This window comes from Columba livia, chromosome 1, assembly GCF_036013475.1.
Source record: "Columba livia isolate bColLiv1 breed racing homer chromosome 1, bColLiv1.pat.W.v2, whole genome shotgun sequence".
NCBI lineage: Eukaryota > Metazoa > Chordata > Aves > Columbiformes > Columbidae > Columba > Columba livia.
In genome coordinates, this window is record NC_088602.1 from 146,651,963 (window position 1) to 146,672,043 (window position 20,081).

Here is a 20,081-nt window from a genome sequence, read left to right on the forward strand (position 1 = left end):
AGATAACCAAGTAAGTATTCTTATAGTGAATTGAAATTATTGTGGAATAACTGGAGGACCATGTTTTCTGTGTTCACTCATCCTTGTTTGACAGCAAAATCCTACTCTACCCCATGAATTCTTGGTATGCTTACTAGTCCATTTGCTTTATTTTCTAAATTGTAACATGCTGCAGCCCCACAGATTTATCTGGTTACCTCAAATCCACCTAGGCATATAAAAGTCACTGGTATGAAAGCAAGTCAAATATTTCTCCATGTGTTATTAGCTGTAGATGTTTTATCAAATGGTAAGTTTTCAAGTGCTGTCATAAAAATGCTAAAGTATTGCCATGAAATAAAGCAAAGATACCATGATGATAAGTGAGGAGATGATAGATATTTTGCTGTGATTTATTTAATTTACAAAAATGACTTTCCTTTTGGTCAGTGAAAATAAACATGGAAACGGTACTCTACCCTTGAGGTCTGTTAAAATAATTTTTAAAATCTTTAGAGAGCAAGCCTTCTCATAGGCGTTTTCCTTTGTTATCTTAGGTTAAATCCCATGTCTTGTTACCAGCTACGTATCTTAATACGTCTACAATGAAGACACAGAATAAATTGTAATAGTTCACTAGCAAAGATAAATCCCCTCCATAATGTGAACAGATACTTCTTTGTTCTGTGGAATTCCAGGAAGATGGTTTCAGTCCTTTAAGAACTTTTGAAGAAACCAAAGAAACATGTGTCCATGTGGAATTCTCTCATATGAACCATTCTGAGGTTTTCCCCCTCAATACCAGTCCTATATATGTAGGGCACTGAAATAGTTAAGCTCCAACTATATGAAAATTATGTCATAACTGCAGACTTTTATAAAAGGCTGGGATATGGGATTTCTACATCTGCTAATGGGTTTTGTGGCAATTCTATGGCAATCCACAAGGCCCTCGTTTTGTGGCAGCTTAAGTTTAAATAACACAATCCTCCTTGTATTAATAAAATGTCTTTAGAAATTCCTAAAACTAATACAATATTTGGTTAGGGTTCTAATCTGCATTTGAGTAAATCTGTATTTTAAGTTTGAGAAGGTAAGTGGTACTTGATATTTGCCTTGCAATTGTGTGCATGGTGTATTTATGGAATGACACCATTCCACAAGATCATCTTTGTTTTTATGTAGCGCTTTCAGATTTTAAAAGGTATGGCTTTCTTTTCTGGCTTTTCCCCCCACTATTATTCTTTCCCTTTTTATTTTTTCTTTCTTTTACACAAACGGAATGCTTTGGTAAAAGCCTGAACGTTGTTTTCTCTCAGCTCCTATTTGCATATTGAAACTGCTCTTTTTTAATAAAGAAACAGTGAATTATGTAATGTGTTTGTGCAACTACACATAGCAATGGATAAATTGTGATACTTTGGTTACTGATAACTTCAAGTCCTGTTAAAACTATTTAGCCACAGTTCCTGATACTTCAAAGAGATTGTACAGCTATGGTGGCAGCAGTGAGGCAGCTTTTGCTCGGAAATTAGGTGGCAAAAAAAGGCTGCTGCGTTGTATCAGAGTTCTTTAAGAATGTATAGCTGTCACAGAATCACAGAATGTTAGGGATTGTAAGGGACCTCAAAAGATCATATAGTCCAATCCCCCCGCTGGAGCAGGAACACAGGAAGTCCTTGCAATGTACTATCCAATTCTTTACTTACAAAATATTTTAGCAATAGAGAGATCATAGATGTAAAACTATGAATAGCAGAGTTAATATAATTGTACTCTAAACAGTTCCCTTTTTTAATTTCAAAGTTAACCAACTTACAACTAGGAACAAGATACAAATAACCAGTTTTCTCTTTTGAGGAAGCCAAGTTGTTTGATATTTTTCTCTTCTTCTCCATTGTTACTTTGTTCTAGGTTGATGGTCTAATACGGTAGCTAAAACTGGGAACAAAGATGTCACGGTGTATGATTTTATCATCTTTACCATTTTACACTCAGGTTTTCTAATTAAAGATGTTTATACAGCAGCACATACTTTTTTTTCCACTTTGCTTATGTTTTGTTTTATTCTGCACTGGTATCTGTTGCTTAGTGTATAATTGTACGCAAGAATTTCTGAGATTATAAATATATATTATTACTAATAAATGCATGTAAAAAATTCAGATTGAAGTGGGATGTGATAGTCAACATTGAAATATATTAGTTTTCACGCTATTTATATTACTTGATTTTCCCTAGTGCCTTTCCTGCTTTTGTGAACCTAATTGTCCTGTTTGGGTGGGCTCGATTTTAGAGAGTCTTTCCCATATTTGACACAGGGCTGAAGGGAATGCTTTCATTCACAGATGAAAAAGGTCTGTATGCTCTAATGAAAATATCAGGCTGAGGTAAAATATGGAGTGTTTAATGACAAGGGACAGGTTCAATAAAAACTCTTTCCTTTAGAAGAGCCTTCCGCTTATAGCCTCCCTCTCAAGGACTGCAACATTTTGGTTTCCTGGAAGTAAAATTTACCCAGGACCAGTTTCAGTTTGTTAGTTATGGAGACCTGTCTTCTTCATTGACTCTGAAGGACACTGCTTTCTAATCAATTAAAAATAAAAATAAACTTGAGAGGAACGTAGATTTTTTTTATGCAACCATTGTTGGCTTTGGGGTCAGGACACACAAGCACCAATTTCAGATAATTTTGGTATTGGTGGTTTTGGCTGGAATTAATAATAAGACATTATGAAATGCTTAAAAATATATGATCTGCATGTTCTTTGGTTGACCGTCTGCAATCCAGTCAAATAAACACGCTCCCAAGCACATACTCCACTCCTCCTCGCTGTGTCTCTAACAGGCATGTGGTTTCTTTCTTCCTGAGCCCAGTAACAAAATGTTCGTTTATTCAGAGAGCTCTGATGATGGAAGTTTGGTATTTTGGGGAGTGGGGGAAGAATGAAAACCATAATGTCTCAATTTTAGTGAGATGGATAAATGGCTTTCCAAATTTGTCTTTTCCTCCTGGGTTCCCTTAAACCACAACTCTCCAGAGATCTGAGAGGTTAACGAGTGTCTGGTCTATAAGCAGAATAAAAAAACAAGCTGTTGGGCTGGAGTAGAAAATTTGTGTTTCAAGTAACTAAAGCTTGGCTATTGTGAAAAGGAATTGATATGCTGTCTGGTCCTAGAAAGGTAACATTTACTGAAATTTCAACATATTTGAATGAGTACTTAGAACTGATATCTTTAAGGTAGTATGCATAATTTCTTGTCCTGTCCCTCCAGCATCTTCCAGAGTTTTTAGGAGGAGTTTTCAGAATATTTTATGACATGGAGTTGTGTACTACTGGCTCTGTATTGCAGTAGCTACCTATCAGTCTCTAATTGCTGCTGACAAACTATATGTCCAGAAGCTGCGTAAAATATATTTGAATGCTTTAATGAACAACTGTAAAACCAAGTAAATTTTTTTCTTCTTTTTCACACCCAAGTCTAGATAATTTAATACATCATTCCTAATCCATGAATTATTTACTCAATTATATGTTGTTTGTTTCTTGTGATTCTATAATCATTTTATCATATTGAGCATTAAATAGGAAAAATAGCCTTCTAGTGGAAAACGCTGAATCTTCAGTCTAAAAAGAAGTGCAATTTTTAGTTCAGTAGTGCAGTTACTGGGATCCAGACAAAGCTCAATGAAATGGATAGGTAGCCAAATACTTTCTCATCAAATAAGCCTTCTAAATTCATTAAAGGTCAGGATCTATTTTTTATGAGGCACCATACTGTGCACATACAGCCAATATGAACATTCAAAAATCTGAAAACCCAAGTGAAGGCCAGTACATCTGGTCTTAAATTACAGAAGAATTTCCTCTTGACATTCTATGATTTGACCTTGAGGGTAGGGTGGCTGACGTTTTTTTCATCTGATCTGTTGATGGTAATACCATGCCATAATGAAAATAGTGGTTTGTCATATTTTGGCTGTTAGTAAATACAGATTGTGCTTCCCTAATTAATCTATGAACTTGCTTTTGGGCAGTGTGTACAAAGCTCCTGAAGAAACATTTACATTTAAAGAAAAGTTCAGGATTTCCTCCATAACTTTCTAGGCATTGTCAGCTTTGAAATAAATTGGTTATGCTAGTTAAATGGTATTAATGTGTTTTTCTGGGATAAGTGAATTTCAAGTGCTGAGTTCCTGGCTGATTCCTCTTCCGTACAGGCCGCTGCCATGTCAGGTTCCAGCCTTGCCTGCCAGCTGAGTAGCGGGTACTCTATCCCTTGGATAGTGCAGCTCAACATGTTAAGGCCCATGGAACTGTCAGCTCCTCCATTTCAGCCTGGTATAAATCTGTTCTTTAATGCTTTCTGATATCTGCAGGATTTATTCCAGAGAACAGTCTGATGTGTCCGCCCTGTATTGTCTCATTGAGCTCAGATCCATCTTTGAGAATTATTTGGATCAAAGTGTTCTTTCTGCTTCCCTTCCTCTCCCAGTACTTTTAACACAGTGATTACATCAGGAGGAAGGTTTGGCCTCCCTGTCCCTGGGTAAGTCTCTGTGCTGCCCAGCCTTGCAGGTTGCTTAGGCCTGACTGGGTGCCATTAGCACCTGTGCAGGTGGCTTTAATTTCACTAAATGGTATATTCAGACTATAAAGTCATCCTCCTCCTGTCCTGTAGGACAGAACCCCATGACATAAAGCACTGAGAGGATATGAATTCACTTTGCAGTTCAGTTTTTAAGAAATTTGTTGGCATTTTTTGAAGGGGTGTATATACATTTTCTTGTCAGTCACCAGATCATTCCTAGCTCACAAAAAAAAGGATAAAACTTAACATTGTTACATGTTCTTGATAATTAAGCAAAAATGTAATTCTAAACTCAGAGATTATGTGAATCAGATTTCTACTATCTGTGTCTCGGTATTACACAGAACTTTTGTTAATTAAAATGTAGCAGATATGAACAAATCGAGACTTTAAAGAACAACCATACTTCATGAAAACCCAAATGGAATAAACTTATGCAAATTTTTCCTCCCTTTTGATTTGGACTAGACACAACACTAGCCGGGAGGTAGTTTTGGGATCAACTGACCTTCCAACCCTTACTCAGAGAGATTCTGTGACAGCTGGCTATGCATTAGAAAACAGGATATACATATACAATAGATACTTCAATGTACATCGTGATTTGTTAGTGATGTAATATTCCAGTAGCAATTTTAATTTCCATCAGCTTTTACAGTATGCTACAGAAAACACAATGTTCCACAAAAGCTGCATTCTGTGCTTACTTGGGGAGTGGTGATTTTCAACACAGTATGTGCAGTAACTGTAGACACAAGAAAATATTTAACCCTGGCAGATGCTTCAACAAAGAACAGATCTTGTTCTTATCATGTCATAACTCTCCCTGTCAAGAGAGCTTTTCCTAACTTCCCTGGATACCTGGGAGAAGTTCCAAAAATGACCTTTTAGCTAGGGTTTTGTGACTTATAAGTGAGGGGAAGTTTCTCAGGGAAGGGGGTTTGGTTTGAATTTTAGTGTTCTTTTCAGGAATTCAAAATTCATAATTAAGCATTCCTGGGTACATCTACTTATAGGACCTAAATAACGTATGAATTATGAATAGATGGATGACCATTTAAAAAGTGTAAATTTACCTCTCCCATTTTTTAGATTTCTTGGATTTGTGAGATTTTGGAGTTTTAGCATTCTTACAATGTAAGCTGTGAGCCACAAGCCAACTGGAGAGAGCACTGCCTCTAGTTTTAGTAAAGCCATTTTTTCAGATAAGTGTTTACAAGGTCTCACTAGCTTCATTGTTGCTTAGGTGTGCAGTGTGGCATGTTGAAGCAACAATAAAAATAGTGTACTTTCTGACATGAAAACGATTTGTCTCAGAAACAGAGATCTCCATTGCTATATGAATTGTTCAGGTGTGTTATTAAAGAAGGAAAATGCAGGTTTTTCCTCCATCCAAAATATAACGTACATTTATGAATACCAGAATAATTACGTGACCTTGTTCTGAGATTTTACATGGCAGTTCTCATAGAGATAGAATCTGGCTTTCTGGGTAATGGATGTTTATGACATTAGATACAATGTTAAGGAATTACTATTTCTGCGTTTGACCAGAAGAGAGCACTCCTTACAGAATACTTGTTACCATAACATTTGCAGGAACTAAGCTTGAAGAGACTTGGACATTTGGGATGGATAAGCATATCCCTTAATAGACACTTAGCCATCTGTTCTATTTGTTTTCACTTTATGGTTTAGTTTAGCATACATTTATTATGTTCAGGTTAGACATATTCACTACCTTCACGTCTTAAAAAAAGATGAACTATTCGACTGTGTCTTCTTATATAATGTAAAAATGCTCTGCAGTTTTGAACAGACAGCTGGAAAAAATTCCTGAAAGTCGCTATTTACAACCAGCATTAGGCAGTCTCCCAATTATCCCAGTATTTCCTTAACTGCAAATTGAGATTTGTAGTGAGAGAAAGCCATTATATGGCTTGAGAGTTTTTAATAGAGGAAAGAGGACTCCCTACATCCTAACATTTCTCTGTGATCCATCAGGAATATTATTCTCCAGACACACTTTCACCCAGTCTTTACTGCAGAAACATGAGGTGTCGGTGGAAGATGAAACCTGCTTATTTGTACTCTCTTGCCTGTTTGGCAGAGAGCGGCCTTGGTACCTTCGTGGAATGCCAGAAACTAAGTACAGTGAAGACTGGACAGCTGAACGTGTGCCAACAAACTTAACCACTAGATGTTTTTTGCAAGGATTTTTAGGTTTTTTTTTCTCCCCCCAAGATTGGTATCTGAGTTCAAACTCCTTTCCTAAAAGCTGTCAGGGAGATTAATGGAACTGTTGACAGCATGGTGTGGTTCCTGTGAGGAGATCTCTCCTGAGAGCAGAAAACATTGAGGGCCAGATTTAAACAAAACAATAGGAGTACATTCAAGGGGAAGAACAGCTTTCTTTTCATTTTAGTGTCTTATTTCATGAGCCTGAGAAATGGCAATATTTTTGCTTTTTTTCCCCTCTTCTGGTTTTTTGGGTTTGTTTTTTTTACTTCTCCCTCAAGCTTTTTTTCTTTTGTTACTTGCTGTGTTGAAAATAGTTTCTAACTCATCTCTCCCCAGGAATAAAAGTGCCCAGTTGCTGCAGTTCATTTCATAGTCTCATTGTTTAATAAAATTGCTATTCTGCCTTATTCATGTTTCACCCAATAGAAAAGGAAAGGGGATGGGGTGAGGGTAGGGACCTAAAGATGGACAGAATTAAGAATTTATTTAAAAAAAAAAATCAGTACATGTGGATTTTTATTAGTTCTCTGAATGTGGTAGCAAATGTTTTGGCATTTCCCGAGAAAAGTTTCCTCTGATTGATTTCATAATAAACCTAATATACTTCATTCTCATTCAGTGTTATTCCTTAATCTTGCTTACAAAGCTGCCCAAATTGCCATCACCCTAAAACTATTCTTTTTTTCCTCTCTATAGGAAACAAGGCTCTTCAGCTTTTAATTAAAACTTTTCCTATTAAATTTTACTCCTTGGGTAAAATTTACACACTTTTAAGGCATATCAGAACAACTACTCTGAGACATGCAAATATTAGCTGGAATTGAAGCTTAGGCTGCAAATCATGTATCCAGTAATGACAGAAGGTTGTAAAATACTAAAAGTCAGCACCAGTCCTTTCTGCTGTTGAGTTTTGTTTGAGGTAGACTGAGATCTGAATGCAGGTGGTGGGAAAAACTAAGCAGATTGGCATCACTTAGTCTTTTACTGAGGTTTAAAGGAGGAGGATCTCCTTAACGTTCTGCAAAATGTCTATAGTCAGTTAAAATTCATCAACAAATTCAGTTTAGGACATTGTGGTGGTTTTGTTGGTGGTGTTTGAATTCTGCCCAAGTCTTGGTATCTTCAGATGTTTTGCCAAAGCAGAGCATGAAAAGCAAGGAAATAAAAGCAAAAGGAATTGATGGTCCCAACAGCAGCTGCCCATGCCCTTCTAGTGCACAGCTTTCTTCTCCATGCCAGTCACCACGCAAGTACTTTTCTCTTCCTTCTTTTGAAGAATCGCTGAGTATTCTTAAACTGTAAATTATTTTCATATTGTAAGTGCATATGTATTTATGTTCCAGTGCTATGGAACAATTATTGCTTTTTGCTGAGGTACTGTGTCTGGTTAAAAATGGCAAATGTTGTGTTTTCTGTAAATAGGACTAAATTTCTGAATTATATTTTGTGATTCATTCAGGACATTTAAATGAAAGACAGCCTATATAGCTCCACAAGTATCTCATCACTAACTCATAGATAAAATAGAAAATTAAATTCATTATGAGTACATATTAGTATATGTCAGGAAAAAGTCTTAAATGTATGTACACACAACAGGATCTGATCTAGCTATATTACCGTATGACAACAATCTTTGAATTAGAATAAATGTTTTCATGAAAATATCATTGGTTAGCAGAACTATTAAAAAAAAAAAAAAAAAGTTGAAAAAATATTAAAGGATAAAGCAGAAAATACCACTATGCCATTGTATACATCAGCAGTGCATTCACCTCTTGAATAATGTGCAATGATGCGAGCTGTCCACCACAGAAAGGATATGGCAAAAGTAGAAAAGGAAGAAAGAAGTAAACATGAGGATGAGCTTCTGTTTAAACAGACATTACATAAATTTAAACACTTGAACATGGAACAGAAATGAGTGAAGACAAGAGCTGGGGAGTATTTTTTCCAGCTTTGCAGGCTGAGAACAATAGATGATCATTTTGGAATAGTCACAGCTAAAGAAAAACAATAGCTCTTTTTCTCTTTTCTCTGAACTAGTTCAGGCTTTTATAGAAACAATTGGAATTTCATGCAAAGAAGCAAGAATTTCTCAGATTGTGAAGAGTTTCCACTTTCTCATGCTTTTGGTTATTTATGCCAATGCATTTAAATGGTATTTTTTCCAAGAGCTGTGGTGCCATGTTGCTTATTGAAATATTATCAGTCTAAGAGTGAAAACAGACAAGGAATCTTTTCAAATATTTCATTTCAGTATTTTTAAACTCGTGATTTTCTGATGATGTTAGTATCTAAATTCCAGTTTTTATCTTTTTCTTTTCAGTATTCTGATCTTATCAGTTGTATCTAATTGGTTTCATGTTCCATACGTGCACATGAACTGAGATGCTGCCACATACCTGAGTCATTCCATTCTTCCTGACCCTTTTCTTGCTGATCTGTTTTTAAGTTGCTGTTATTGTATCTAAGTCATCTTTATTTCCTGTTTTCAAATGTATCCTTATGTTTTCAGATACAGCGGTAAAACTGATCTCTGCATTTACTGGTAAAGGTATTAAGAAGAACAGAAACCAGTTTTTACTGTTTTAAGCAAAACATTTTCCTAAATTAATATGTATATGTTTGGTTAGTAGCTGAATCCAGGTTGTGCCAAGACAGATCTTTTCCTTGAAATTAACTTCACTTGGTGCATCTGGCTTCCACGGGGATTGTGGCTGTGTTGGGCTGTTTCTAGACAATGTGAGACCCATTAATAATTTAATTTTGACATGTAAAATTATTTTGATAATCTCTAGTTTGAAAATCTAGAAGGGGACGTTAGAGACTAGAATGAATGTGTAAGACTGGATGTGATTGCAGGAATTCCCTTTGAAAATGAGAGAATGGGCAAGATTCAATGAAATCAACTTCTGGGTAAACATTTCCTCGGTAGTGTTATATCACTGGCAATTTTTGTTGTATGTTCAGCTATGAAAAAGAGTGAAGAAAAGAGCAGTGAACTTTCATGGCTGGCTGTCCATACGTGCTGCTTCTGTGGTTCTTTTTTGCTTAATGATCAAAAATGAGAAAAGAAAGGTAGGTCTTAAAACGACTGTGATGTATTAGTACAGTGATGGTGACAGGACTGGCATCGGAAAGCGGAGTTCAGACAAATAGGGCTGTGTCAAGGGAATAACAAATGGGTTCAAGCTTTGTATTAATAGGGCAGTTAGTTAGAACTGCCACTGCTTTTTGCTGTAATCCCATATCAATTTAGGAGTCTTGAGTCATAGCATTGATTTATGTGTGAAGAAGAAATCTTTTTACAGTAGCATTTTGCCAGTTAGCCTCTCAAAAAAAACAAAGAGAGAAAGCAAATGAAAGAACCAAAAAAAACCCCAAGCAAACCAACCAACCAACCAAACAAAACCGGACACACAAAAACACCAAAGAAATCCCCAAACCCAGAGACATCTGTTGCTTTTGCTCCCTTCAGAACCCTTTCACAGCTATATTGTCAGCCTTGGGTCTCATTCCTATAGTCCATGCAGTGACCCACTGTGGTTATATAGAAGCACAGTCCCTATAGATTTTAAAAAATACAAATGTGGTGATTTGCAACAGCTGAAGCAAAATGTGAAAGCTGTTGGCACCCTGCATGAGCTGCTAAATAGTAAACCTGGTTGTTAGTATTGGCAAGGTACTTCAGTCTGTCTAGGTTTTTGCTAATGAGGAGAGCCTGTACAAAACCAACATACCTATGGAATTGCTGTATTGGGAGCACCAAGCTTAGAGTAACAGGGAATAAGTGTCACAGAAAAGTAGAATGGTTCAGGTTGGAAGGGACCTTCGAAGGTCATCTGGTCCAACCCCCTGCCATGAGCAGGGACATCTGCAACTAGATCAGGTTGCTCAGAGCCCCATCCAGCCCGGCCTTGAATGTCTCCAGGGATGGGACATCTACCACCTCTCTGGGCAACCTGGGCCAGGGTTTCACCGCGCTCATTGTAAAAAATTTCTTCCTCATGTCTAGCCTGAACTCCCTTGCTTTAGTTTAAACCATTACCCCCTGTCCTATCATAACAGGCCCTGCTAAAATTCTGTCCCAATCTTATAGGCCTCTTTTAAGTGCTGAAAGTAAGCATGGCAGCTCTCAGGAAGAGATGTTGCCAGTTTCTCATAGGAATAATCAATTCTGCCTTTCCCTTTTAGGTCTGTGTCTATAACTGTTTGTCCTTTTCCTGTCTTCTCATTCACTTGTCATGATGTAATGATTTCACTGTTTAAGAAATAATTGGCTCCAACTTCAAAACACTTCCAGTACTGTGTTCTTCTGGTGTATGAGTGCACAGAGGCAAAATGTGCTGTTGCATTAATTAAAGGGCTAGATGAAAATTATCTTTGCCTACCTAGGTGACTGGCTAGTCCTAAAACTCCTTTTAACAGTTAAAAGAAGCATTTAATTGCTTTCTCAAACTGTTAACTAATCTTTCCCAAGCATTAACTAGAGAAATCCACCTTCATCCCAATTCAAAGAGTGAAATTAGACCATAAAGACCTTTGTGAGTTTAGCTCAAGACACAGTTATTAAGACGTTTGCCAGGATACCTCAGATTTAATTGAACCTCAGTGTTTCAGTGAAAACATATCCTATTTCATGCACTTTCATCAAACTTCATGGCAGATTACACATCTCATGAATGCAGGATAGATAAAATGGATAGATCCTTTTAACATGCATCACTTGGACATCCTACCACTTCCTTCCTGAAGTGAAAGAAAAAGCCCAGAAATGTGTGTCAGTCACACCTCCCTTTCCTTTCAGGCTTTCACACAGGCATATATTGGAATGAGTCTTGCATACAAATCAGCCACAGAATCATAGTATGGGTAGCAAAAATGTTTATTGTGCCTGAACTCTTGGCACTCCTGTGATGTGGAATGGGTTTTTCATTTTCTTTGTGCTGCCACCAGTGAGCATAAAGGCAAAGCTATCTCCTCTATCCCAGTTTAATTCCATCTCTGCCCTGGAGTTTCATGCACATGGAACTCAAGAGGAGAGGGGAGGAGGAAGGTTATGGAGATATTTGGGTAGGTAATACATCTTGAAGAATCCAGTTACCATACAAGTAAGTTAATATATTTTTTTTTCCTTTCTGAATAGTCATCTGTATAAGCTACATGAAAGGAGACTGCCACTGTTTGTCATTCTGCAATTTTATCAAAATACAGGAAGAAAAATTTGCCCTCAGTGCCATGTTCTAATGTATATATGAAGCAACTCTAGTCTGCTGCTTCAGAGATCAGTCACTGCAGGAAAAATGTTACAACTGTAGTTACAGTTAACAGAAGTTTTTCTCCAGAGTTTAATGCTTATCACAGTAAAGAGATACTACTTCATGTAACTAAAAAGAGGAAAGCAGCAGCAGCACAGGTTGAAGGTCAGCATGAGCCTCTCATGTTTCAGAGTTTAGCACCAATATTGGAAAAACATGCTGGTTTGCTTTTGTTTACTTTTTTCTGTTAGTATGTTTTGTTTGAAATAGCAGCTTGTATTTAAAAAAATAATAATTCAAATGCTTATCGATGATTTATGAATCAAAGAGGTAGAAACAAAATAATTAAAGTGTCTTGAGACTATTCTGCACTAGTGGAGGTGCTGTGTTGTGAAGCAACAACCTGCTACTCCTGCCAGGCATTTGTGTGGTTTCATAAGGTGGTTACACACATTGTGACACCTTTACAAGTGTAAACTTGGACATATTTTAACTAGGTTTGCCTGAGGCAGAAAGCGAAAAAATGTAGACTAATCTCTCCTTCCTGGATGGGTTATTAGTATTAGACTAAAGTTAAAAGATCGTAATTTCTAGGCAGTTGGTTGTAAGTCAACACTTGTTTGGTTTTTGTGAGGGTTGCTTGGTTGCTTGTTTTTTAACTTGCAATGCTCTAGTATATGTGTAAAAGTTTCTATATTATTTTATGAAAAGTAATTATATATTAATGCAGATTTTTCAAGTGCAGGTAATGTGGTACTGTCTTGATTGGTTTTGGTGCCATCAATTGCTTGTTCTCCTGTCCCTCAAGAGATTACCTGTCTGAATAGAGCACTCTGTGGTGTCAAGGTTAATACATTGTCAAATTCAGCTCTTAAATGTTTGCGTGGGATGAAGAGTGGACATACTTTATGTGTTAGAATGTTTTATTCTGCATTATTATTTTGAAGCAGTTTCCATTTTACATGCAGCTGTTCAAATGAACCATTCCCCACTTCTGTTGTTTGTAATGGAGAGCTACTCTTCCACACTTCCTTGGCTACCCATTAATAATATATCAAGAATTACAGTCAATATTTATTGTGTGATGCAGATGGGCAAGTAAATAGTTTTCATGTCTGGAATGGTTAATATTATCTGTTGGGGTTTTTTTGTTGTTGTTGTTTTTTGGGGTTTTTTGCTATTCTTTTCAACAAGTCTTCAATTAGCCTGATCATAACCATAAAGTAGTTTTGGAAGATACTATCAGTGTTTCAGAGAGATTTCAAAAAGTATGAAAACATGTTCTGCAACTCCTATTTTTGAAATGAAGATCTATTTGTTTCTTTAGAAATCAGCAATTACTTGCCCCTTGCCCTTTGATTCCGCTTTGGAAAGCAACCATCAGCAGAAAGCTCCTCTGCCTGCAAAGCCTAACAAATACCGTTGCCTAACAAATACCGTCAGCCGTTCTATATGCAAGGCCAGTGGTGCCAGAAGTCTTGCAATGTTCTGATACAAAGCTTTGCCTCTCTGCTGGAACATCTCATTGAAAGTGTCAGTTTTGAGGCTGCCAGCAATGGTGTTCATACAACAAATATCCTTGGTGATGTATCTCAAATGCTAGAAAGCAGGAATTAAGGAATCAGTCAGGTTCATTCTTTACACTCCAATGACTAATTTTTGCATTATGAAGGTTGCAAGGTCAAATTTTTTCCAAGTCAGTCATCTTTTTCCTTATTCTTTATATGGTGTGAAACACTCTTGAAGAAACAGTGGAAAAATTCAGTCCTAAATACAAAAGGATGGAAGACAAAGGAGTAAATCTGACAAAAAGCAAAATACAAAAAAATGTTTCTTATTCTTCCCCTGCTGCTGAGGTGGCTAAAAAGCCCATATGATAACTTAAATGTGCATTAATAGCTCATCTGAACCCTATGATCTAAACCAATCTGCAAGACAAGAAATGCAGAAATCTTCCATCAGGCTGCTCATTTTTGATGGATTTGTTAAGCAGCCATGGTCAGGACTACCTGCTTTGCAGTCTTTTGTCCAAGCTGCTACAGCAGAAACCAGAGATATATGTTTATTTTCCTAGCAGTATTAAAGTAAGGAGCGTCTCATTTACAAATAACAACACCAGTTTTGTATATCGTTTTTCTAAGTTACACTCTTTGTATAAACCAGTGAAACAGTATATTTTCTGAGGAGTAATATGGTTTTCTTCAATGGTCTTTGAATACATGTGGGACATCAGAACTTGCAACTGTGAAGATGCTCTTAATCGAAGAATAAATTTTAAGGGGGGTCTTGATACTTACATGTCTGAGATTCAGGCAGCCTAGATGAACCCTTTGTAATTCCTAGGGAGTTTTTGATGAAAAATTTCCTTCAAGACTTAATCTGAACAATGGAAAACTCTATTTGGTTAATGTTTGCTTTTCTCCCCTTTGACCTGGAAATGGCAAATTCCAAACTGCAGCGCTATGTTTCCCTTCTTACCTCATCTGCTGGTGAATGTGTGAGCAAATGGGCAATGCTGAATGCCTGCTGCCTTCCTGCCAGTTCTGGCTTCTCTGCTTCTTTGGAACTGCTTATTAATCTTTATTTACCTACAACCCTTGCTTATCTGTGCTGTATAATCTGACAGGACCGTGTACGTCCAACACAGAGGGCAAGCACTCTTGCTATGAGGTCTTGCTTTGCTAGCTTTCTCCTTCTCTTTACTTGTAATCTTCCTCCTACTCTTGCATCGCTTCATCTTTCCTTTGTGTGAAGATAATTTGCCTGCAGTTGCACCTTGGGAGGGAGAAACACGTTTTGGTTGGCATAAAACTTGGTTGATTAAAAGGCTGTAGTTCCAATCAAGTCATCTTCACCTAGTCTCCCATCATTTTCCAGGACAATCTACGTAAAAAGGATGATCGGATTGAAGAATTGGAAGAGGCACTCAGAGAAAGTGTTCAGATAACTGCAGAGCGGGAAATGGTGCTAGCACAAGAGGAGTCAGCCAGGATGAATGCTGAGAAACAGGTCTGCAATCTTATCAAGTCACTGGTAGTCTTCTTAGGAAAGTAACCAGACAGTAAAGCCTTGTTTTCCCTCCTTTGCTGTGAAACGCAGCTTGTTTTGTTTGATGATCCTGTATATTTGCTCCAACATTAGGTAGCAGAACTCATAACGTCTGCAAAGCCTTCATGATAAGTTGTATTTCATAGGTAAGATCTTCTTGAAATTAAAAAGAACCGTAAGGTATCCTGAGCTTTAAAATATTATTTTAAGTACTAACTCTTCTGATCTGTCTTGCCTGTCAAAGCTGTCTTCCTATGTGTAAGCATACTTAGGTTCACTTGTGTTGTTCATGGAATGTATTTATTGGCATGGTTGTGTTCATGGACCACAGTCTGGTTTACTTGCAAAACAACTGGATAAAGACCCAAATCCCTTGGCTTGAGCCAAGCACACACACAGAAAATATACTCTTGTGTGCTGAAGCCACAAGTGTAAACATTTATGCATTAATTGATTTTATGCCACTGATGAGACACTCAGAAGAATCCTGTACATACCTGATTGTAACTCACGTAAGTAATCACCAAGAAAACACACTGAAAGTAGAATAAAATTCCGTGAGATTTTGTTAAGCAGGAGCTAAACCTGACATATGCTTACTGTGCTTTTTGTGAGCCTCTTCAGTGTTCTTCACTGTTCCTTACTTGACCATAACTAACAAACAGGAGCAGCTGGTCAGTTGCATTGCAATGGAGTGATCTCCTTTTTGTTATTTAAATTTTAAAAGTTCTGACTAAGTGCACTTTAAAATGTTTTAAGAGGTTTTTTTCTGACATGCGTCCTTATGTCGCATACTTTAATGAAAGGGAAGATACAAATACCTTAGTAATAATCCAAGTTTTCAGGAAGAAAGCAGCTGTTTCTCTTTAGGCTAGAGTCAAGCTCAGCTGTTTGCTGACAGACATATTGAAGGTAATTCTTGCTTCCGTACCCTAAGATCCTAGACAATGTTATGAAATTCACTTTCAAAAATGCCTTCTTTTGAAACGTCTTGTAGCCTTCAGAAAAATGCCTGAAGTAGCAATGTTCATCAGGTAGTGAATACCACATCAAAGATTAGATCTCCTTGAAAGGAAAATATATCTCACAAAGGAGCGGGTTCTATGCTGAGATGCAAAAGTAAAAAAATAGTGTATTATTTGATGCCTAGGATGTCATAATGTTTATATTTCTTTGTTACAAGACGAAGTGACCATTTTTATATTCTTTGAGCACCTAGCAGCCTGTAGAATTTACCCTTTTGTGATGTCTGTGCTCGAAACAGAACAAGACGCATAAGGCTTGATGAATTTTTTGAGGGAAAGTTTTGAAGAAGGTAGTGTGTTAATTTTGTAGGAGTTAAAAGTATCTGAAGTGTGGGAAGTAAGCACAAAGATGAACATTTACAGATTTTATGCATGCCTAATGAAGCTTGTGTTAGAGGATGATCACAGGTCATCTCAGTATTGGAAGTGAAAGGTGGTTGTAGTACAGTTTGCAAAGGATGTGTAGCTTACATTTGATGCACTAACAAAGAAGCAGGCTAGTAGCATTAACATGATCAAAACTGCAGACAAGGGGGTTACTACACAGATGGGCACAACCTACACAAGAAATGTTTTTGCATAGATCCAGACACTTAAGAAATCCTACCAAAGAACTGCAGTTACATAGAAGCGATCAGAAAAGTCTTATATCAGAGATATTCCATTGAATACATTCTGCAAGATTTTTTTTGAAATAACCTTTTAAAGGAGGTTTTGAGTTAAAGATGCCATCTAGATGAACGAAAATGTGAAAGTTCTGTCCTAGATGAAAAGAAATTAAGTAGTGAGGAAGACTGCAGTCACAAGGTGGAAAGGACGCCACCTTTTCAGACTATCGAGCATGAGCTCCTCGTAGATGTCTGTCCCCTGTGAGGTCTTAGCAGCAGGTTTATTCTGGAGAGGAGGAGAAATAAGTCTGGGTTAGTAAAACAGGGAACTGTTGTCATAGGGAAGTTTTTTTTACACAAGGCATCTTGAAACAAGAATAGGGAAAGAAAGTAGTGCTTTGGAAAAATGCACAGATTTCAGGTTTTGCTGTAAGGAGGCTTTTCAAAAGAATTCACCACCAGAGGAACACAGTGAGATCAGACATTCAGAGCCTGGTGAAAAAGAGGAATAGCTAGTGAATAGAGAGTCAGAACTGGGTGTACCATCTGAGAGATAAGGCAAAGCAAGGGAATGTGCAGCCTGAGGATCAATAAGCCATAAGGTTCAGAGAGAGAGACTGAGAGGAGGGGAAGAGAGCCACGAGGATTAAGATTTGTAGGAAAAGATTGGTGAAATATGGTGGGCAACAGTATTGTGAAAAAGAAATGAATTTGGATGTAGTATGTGTACAGAAGTGAGGAGGAGAAAGAAGGGTGGGTTGGAAGCAGCAGGATCGAAAGAGGGAAAGGTTAGCACCTCTACCACCTATGATTGACAGCAGTGTCTTATTCCAGTAGAAGAACTAAACTACCAGCTCTGACCAATCATGGTTTTTAAAACATGACCAGCAAGATGGCATGAAAGAAAATAACCGCAGTGTCTTGTTCCAGACAGCACTGGGAGAGCTGCTGTGCCCCATTTTGTCCAATAGGATTTTGGCTTGCTATCAATTAAATACAGTCAAGTAACACGAGTGATGGCAAGCAGCTATTTTTCCAAGGTGAGGAGGAGACTTTCCTTCAATTACATTAAAAGAATGCCCCCTTTGTTTTATTATGTTCTGTGGAGGTTCCTTGTAGAATTATGAAAGAGAGCTTCAGATAGCTTTAGAGTTTTAAAATGCAAGGCTCTGTTTTCTATATGGTATTAATGGCATATCATTTTATTTTTACAAACAGTAATAGGCTAGGATCATTCTTAGACCGAGTATGAATCATATGTATGATTTTTAAATGTTAATGTTGTCCAGACTGGTTACAATTTGCTTTTAATTGCATGCTTTTTCTTTCCTCTCTTCTGTTTATCTTGTTTTCTACCATTCTGCCACTTCACTGCCTGTCTGAAGCTGTTTAATGAATCAGTGCATGAGGTCAACCATTTTGGCTTTAAGTGGTTCAAGGTATGAGGACATCTCATTTGTGTGTACCTCTGCCCCGATATTTGATGTTGTTTTTGTAGCCCTGTGTTGTGCAATCCTACCCTCCATCATCTCACGATGTATGGTTTCCAGGTATTTTACAGGCTTCGGATTTGAATTACAGTGTCCCTGAAGCTACTCAGGATTTCATGGTTCTCAGATAACTGTTTCAGATTAAAACCTTGCACTCTTTAATCCAGTGTTTGAAGATATCAGTGTGTTAACCGTGTTAACACACAATCTATATATGGCAAAATGCCTCCCGCTGACTGAAGCTTTCTCTTTATTTCAGGATCTTAGACCTGTTCTCTTGGCGTCTGTCACAAAAATAAAGTTGAGCATTTCCCACTGGGAGCAGGGCACCCACTGACTTGGACACAGTTTTATTAACCTTATTGTTCTGTCTAATAGAAAACCTGCCACATAGAAAGCAGATGAGGGAGTCTTGCACACATATAAAGACTGGAAAGTCCTTCAAGTTTGTTCTAACATATTCACCTGGTTTTGTTGATGCACCTGCTGAATCCTGTATGTAAATATTACTGTAAATGCCTTACAGCTGTGGGGTTATGGACAACTGTGGCTGATCCCACTAGTTCAGCCCTCTAGATTGAAGGTCAGAAGGTATATGGAGACTTCTTTTTAAGTACTCTCCAGAAGGCTAAAGGTAGGATTTCTCAGATAAACACTTCTATTATAAAGTTCTTTCTATTAGAGATGGCAAAATCAAATGTGGAACCAGGCAATTTTTCTGAATGAACCAAATCTGAGTTTACTTTAGTAAAACTATCGTTACATTCCTCAGGGATTTTGGGTAGGAAGAAGAAGAGGTTTTTTCCTACCCAAAAATAGAGTGGTTGTTTTACTTCCTAGGAGAAACTGCTGGAGATTGTCTTTGACAAAAAGCCCTGTCTTGCTCCCAAACTTTCTTTCACTGTCCTGGTGCATCTTACCATCCCTTCTCCTGTAGCAGGAGACAGGGTGTTATCTTATATGTCAACTTAGTCGTAATCAGCACTATTCGCAGAGCAATGCTGAAAACGTGTTTTGATTTTCATGAAAGAATAAGGCCCTTTTTGTGGAAGAAAGTGAGACAGAAGTTCAGATTCTGTGATTCAGTGTCAATCAATAATAAGTAGCGTCAGGTCCTTGGCTCAGGGACCACAATACTACAATAACTTGCATTTTGAGCCTTCATTATTGAAGGGCATAGTTCACAAATGTGTACTGACCTGAGATACTTACACCCTCCCTCTCTTCGCTCATTTTCATCCCCATACTTCAGGGCATGTCCCTTCAGTTTTCCCAGCTTGGGTCTTGCTGGGACCATGTTGTGGAGTGGAGCAGTGACCTAATTTATGATAAGTATTATCTTATTTTGAAGGAATTTTTTCACTGATCTGGTTCATGGATCCCCATGCAGAACTCGAGGCACATCTGAAGTAGCATTCAACTGTGGGGGCAGGACTGACAAATGGAGGCAGGAATTGCTTAGTATAATATTATTACTAAAAATATTTTTATGAGAAGCTGTTATTGTGGCCTTTACAACAGCCCGCTATTTCAGTGAGTGAGATGGTGCACTGCCTGACTGCCGCATATGTTTATCTTATTCTCATTTCCTTCAAATCTGAAAAGCAGTAGGGTTTAGAATTTTAAATAGTATTTCCATTGATAGCAGTATAGCTCTGTTCTCTCATCAATATCAACCACTGCTTAAACACCCTCTCAATCTATATAGTATCAGCTGACATCTAACTCTTTACCCTAAAATGGCAAATAAGCACATTAAACACTGGCCATTACCTGTTCACTCCTCCTTCCTTAAGTAGTTAATTAAACTGAAATTTCTGAGTTAGACATCTGGTC

General features: G+C 37.5%; 1 protein-coding gene across 24 annotated transcripts in view; it reads left to right on the forward strand.

The window, feature by feature from the left end:
• The window catches only part of ERC1 (ELKS/RAB6-interacting/CAST family member 1), a 293,279-nt gene that overhangs the window by 160,096 nt on the left and 113,102 nt on the right, over nucleotides 1-20,081 (forward strand). For 16 of the 24 annotated variants that reach the window (XM_065035804.1, XM_065035828.1, XM_065035838.1 and 13 more), the window contains one exon: nucleotides 14,952-15,083. The exons of the other annotated variants lie outside the window; for them this stretch is intronic. In XM_065035804.1, the coding sequence (XP_064891876.1) occupies nucleotides 14,952-15,083 (132 nt within the window). The remainder of the gene's footprint in view (nucleotides 1-14,951; nucleotides 15,084-20,081) is intronic. 24 annotated transcript variants of the gene reach the window in all.